The sequence below is a fragment of the Aptenodytes forsteri genome, unplaced genomic scaffold (genome assembly GCF_000699145.1).
Source record: "Aptenodytes forsteri isolate BGI_AS27 unplaced genomic scaffold, ASM69914v1 Scaffold485, whole genome shotgun sequence".
Classification (NCBI taxonomy): Eukaryota; Metazoa; Chordata; class Aves; order Sphenisciformes; family Spheniscidae; genus Aptenodytes; species Aptenodytes forsteri.
This window is the reverse complement of record NW_008795525.1, coordinates 301,732-305,146: the sequence shown is the minus strand read 5'-3', so window position 1 is coordinate 305,146 and position 3,415 is coordinate 301,732. Positions and strand designations below refer to the sequence as shown.

The 3,415-nt window shown below is 69.3% G+C and overlaps 1 protein-coding gene across 1 annotated transcript in view; it reads left to right on the top strand.

Moving 5' to 3' along the window:
- The first annotated feature begins 263 nt into the window (after positions 1 to 263).
- LOC103901155 (ankyrin repeat domain-containing protein 50-like) overlaps positions 264 to 3,415 on the top strand; it is a 3,658-nt gene continuing 506 nt past the window's right edge. Inside the window, 5 exon segments of the mRNA XM_019472769.1 lie at positions 264 to 351; positions 951 to 1,286; positions 1,289 to 1,518; positions 1,521 to 2,802; positions 2,888 to 3,386. Coding sequence (XP_019328314.1) covers positions 264 to 351; positions 951 to 1,286; positions 1,289 to 1,518; positions 1,521 to 2,802; positions 2,888 to 3,386 — 2,435 coding nt within the window.

The following is a 3,415-nucleotide window of genomic DNA, read 5'->3' as shown; positions in this document are numbered from 1 at the left end:
AGGGGGGGGTGGGCGGCTGGCTGCAGGGCAGGCCCTTCCCCAGCCGGGAGTGGGCCCTGTGGTGGCTGCGGCGGCGGCTGGGGTGCGGGGCAGCGGGCGGCATGCTGCTGACCAGCGGCCCCAGCTGCAGCAAGACAGCACTCGGCACCGAGCTGCCCTAGCCCACCTCGGTGGCCGGCCGCCGGGCCCGGCTGGGCACCCAGGTGCTGGGCTGGCACTTTTGCCGGACGCAGGACACTGACACGCTCTCACCGCTGCACTTCATGGCGGGGCTGCTGCAGCAGCTGGAGCAGGGGTACTGCCAGGCACTGCGCTGGCCCCCGGCACAGGCTGCCCTTCAGCCCCCCGAGTGTGAGCGGGACCCTGATGAGGCCTTCAAGAGGTGAGGGGTGGCCAGACACCCGCACCGGCCGGGGGGTTCCCACATGCATGTGGCACGCCGTGGTGCTCAGAGCCCTGGCACGGGGCCAGGGTGCCGGCACGGCCTCACGCCCCCTGCGCCCCTCCTGGGCCGTGCTGCTGCTGCTGCTGGACCTGCTCCCCCCCCCGGCCCAGCCCTTGCTGCTGCTGGTGGATGCGCTAGACGAGGAGGGGCTGGCAGCCGAGGGTGAGGGGAAGCCGTCAGGGTGCAGCAACACCATCGCAGAGCTGCTGGCCCGGCACCATCTGCTGCTGTCCTTCTCGTGCCTGCCGGTACAGCAAGGTGCTGTCCACAACCTTCCCTGGTGTGTAGGGGCTGCGGAGCAGGGGGCTGGAAGGCAGGCAGAGGGCTGTTGGCTGTTGGGTGGGTAGGTGGGGGGGCTGCAGGTACTGGGGCTGGGGGCTGGCAGATGGGATGGGGGCTGCAGGGTGGGTGGGTGGTGGGATTGGGGGCACAGGAGGGCAGGCAGTGGGGCTGGGGCACAGTGAGGTGTGTGTGGGGGGGTGTGTCTCATCCTGCATCCCCCCAGGCTTCCACCTCCTGTGCCTGGATGACCTGCGGAAGGCGGCTGTGGTGTGGGACGTGCAGCAGTACATCCTGCTCCAGCTGGACCGCGAGCCTGCCCCGCGCCAGCACCCGACACACGGGACAGCTGAGATGCTGAACCAGCTGCACGTCAAGAGCAACAGCTGCTTCCTCTACCTGGAGTGGGTGCCGGATGACGTGGCTGCCGGCACCGTGGTGCTGTGCGAGGTGTGGCACATCCCCAGCACCCTCCACAGTCTCCACCTCTGGCAGTGCCAGCGCCTCCTCCCACCACCACGCTTTGCCCATGCCCACCCGCTGCTCCACGTGCTGCTGGCTGCCCCTGGCCCCTGCGCCCTGAGGAGCTGCACTGGGTGCTCTGGGCGCACCACACCAACCCTGCCACCGGCCGCGCCTGGGAGGACTTCCAGGGGCTGCTGGCGGCGCTGTGCACACTGCTGGCCAAGGGCCCCAGCAGCACCAGGCTGCTCTTCCACGCCAGCTTTGCCGAGTGGCTGCTGGACATCAAGCACTGCATGCAGCAGTTCCTCTGCAGCGCGGCCGAGGGCCACGCCATATACTGACACTCAGCGCTACGGCCCAGCTGCCCCAGCTGGCCCCCAGCAAGGCGCAGGGCCTGGCCCAGCACTTGCTGTAGGCCAGCCTGCCAGAGCCCAAGGTGCCGCAGCTGCTGCTGCTGGCAGGGGCCAGGGTGGGCGGGCTGGGAACAGGGGGCAGCGGGGCCAGACCGGCACTCTCCTCCAGGGTGCTGCAGCAGGCGCTGGAGCACGCTGATGCAGTGCGGGTGCTGCTGGAGAGCGAGACCAGCGCCAACCAGCGGGACACCGGCGGGTGGACACTGCTGGCTGGTGCGGCACAGGGTGGCCACCATGACATGGCCAGGCTGCTGCTGGCGTGGGGCACGGAGGTGGAGGTGGCTGACCCTGGCGGGCAGATGCCCCTGATGCTGACTGCCCGGCAGGGCCACGCCAAGGTGCTGCAGTGCCTGCTGGCCCATGGTGCCAGTGTCAACCAGCCAGACCAGGAGCGCTGGACTGCTCTGCGCTCGGCCGCCTGGGGTGGGCATGCCGAGGCCATGGCCACGCTGCTGTGGGTGGGCACGGAGGTGGATGGGGCAGATGCCGAGGGCTGGACGGCACTGTGGGCGGATGCCTGGGGTGGCCATGAGGACATCATCCAGAGGCTGCTGCGGCACAGTGCTCGAGTGGACTGTTTGAACACCGAGGGCCAGACCCCTCTCATTGCCACTGCTTACATGGGCCACTGCCCTGTCATGGAGCGGCTGCTGGCCCATGGCGCTGACCCCAACCATGCCAATGCCAACGGGTGCACCAGCCTCTCGGTGGCTGCCCTCTGCGTGCTGGCTGGCCAGGACTACTATAAGGTGGTGATGCTGCTGCTGGAGCGTGGTACCTGTGTGGGGCAGCACGACTGCGATGGTCTCACCCCACTGCTGGCAGCCGCCTATGAGGGCCGTGCCGAGCTGGTGGAGCTACTGCTGGAGGGTGGCACTGACATGGACGAGGCAGATGGGGCTGGGTGCACGGCACTGCTGGCAGCCACCACCATGGGCCATGGGGTGGTGTTCTGCACCCTGCTTTTCTGGGGGGCTGCCATGGACCAGGTGGACACTGAGGGGTGGATGGTGCTGGGGGTGGTGGCAGTGCAGGGCAGCGCGGCGGTGGTTGGCACACTGCTGTGCCAGGGGCTGGACGGGAACTGCCACAATGCCGGGGGCCTGAGCTCCCTGCATCTGGTGGCATTGGAGAGCCACGCCAGAGCCTGCGCCATGCTGCTAGAGCATGGGGCCCGTGTTGCCCAGCCCGATGCCGAAGGCTGCCTGCCCCTGCCTGTGCCTGCTGCTGGAGAACCACTTGCCTCTCAACTGCTGGGGCCATGACGGCCACCTCCCTGCTGCAGAGCTGCTGCTGCAGCACAGGGCCAACCCCCAGGGCCAGGATGCCCAGGGGCGCACGGCACTGCATGGCACCTGCTGGCAGGGGCAGCTGGAGGTGACGTGGCTGCTGCTGCGATGCGGGGCAGAGGTGGACACGCTGGACAGTGAGCAGCGCCCAGCACTGCACTCAGCCACCTGGCAAAGCCACGCCAACACCATCCGGCTGCTGCTGAACAGTGGCACCCGCAGGAACCAGGCCTGCAGCCAAGGGGCCACAGCGCTGGGCACTGATGCCCAGGAGGGCCACGCCGAGGTGGCGCGGGTGCTGCTGGAGCAGGGCGCTGAGCCCTGCCACGGCAATGGCTATGTCTGGACCCCCACCTGCCTGGCCACCCACTGGGGTGCCATCCTGCGCCTGCTGGAGCGCCATGGAGCCCAGCCCTCCTGCAGCCCGGGACCACTGCTCGCCCGGCTCCAACGCCTCCCTCCTCCACGTGCCGCTCACTGGCCGTGGTGCCCATGGTGCTGGCTGACAGCCACACGTCACCCAG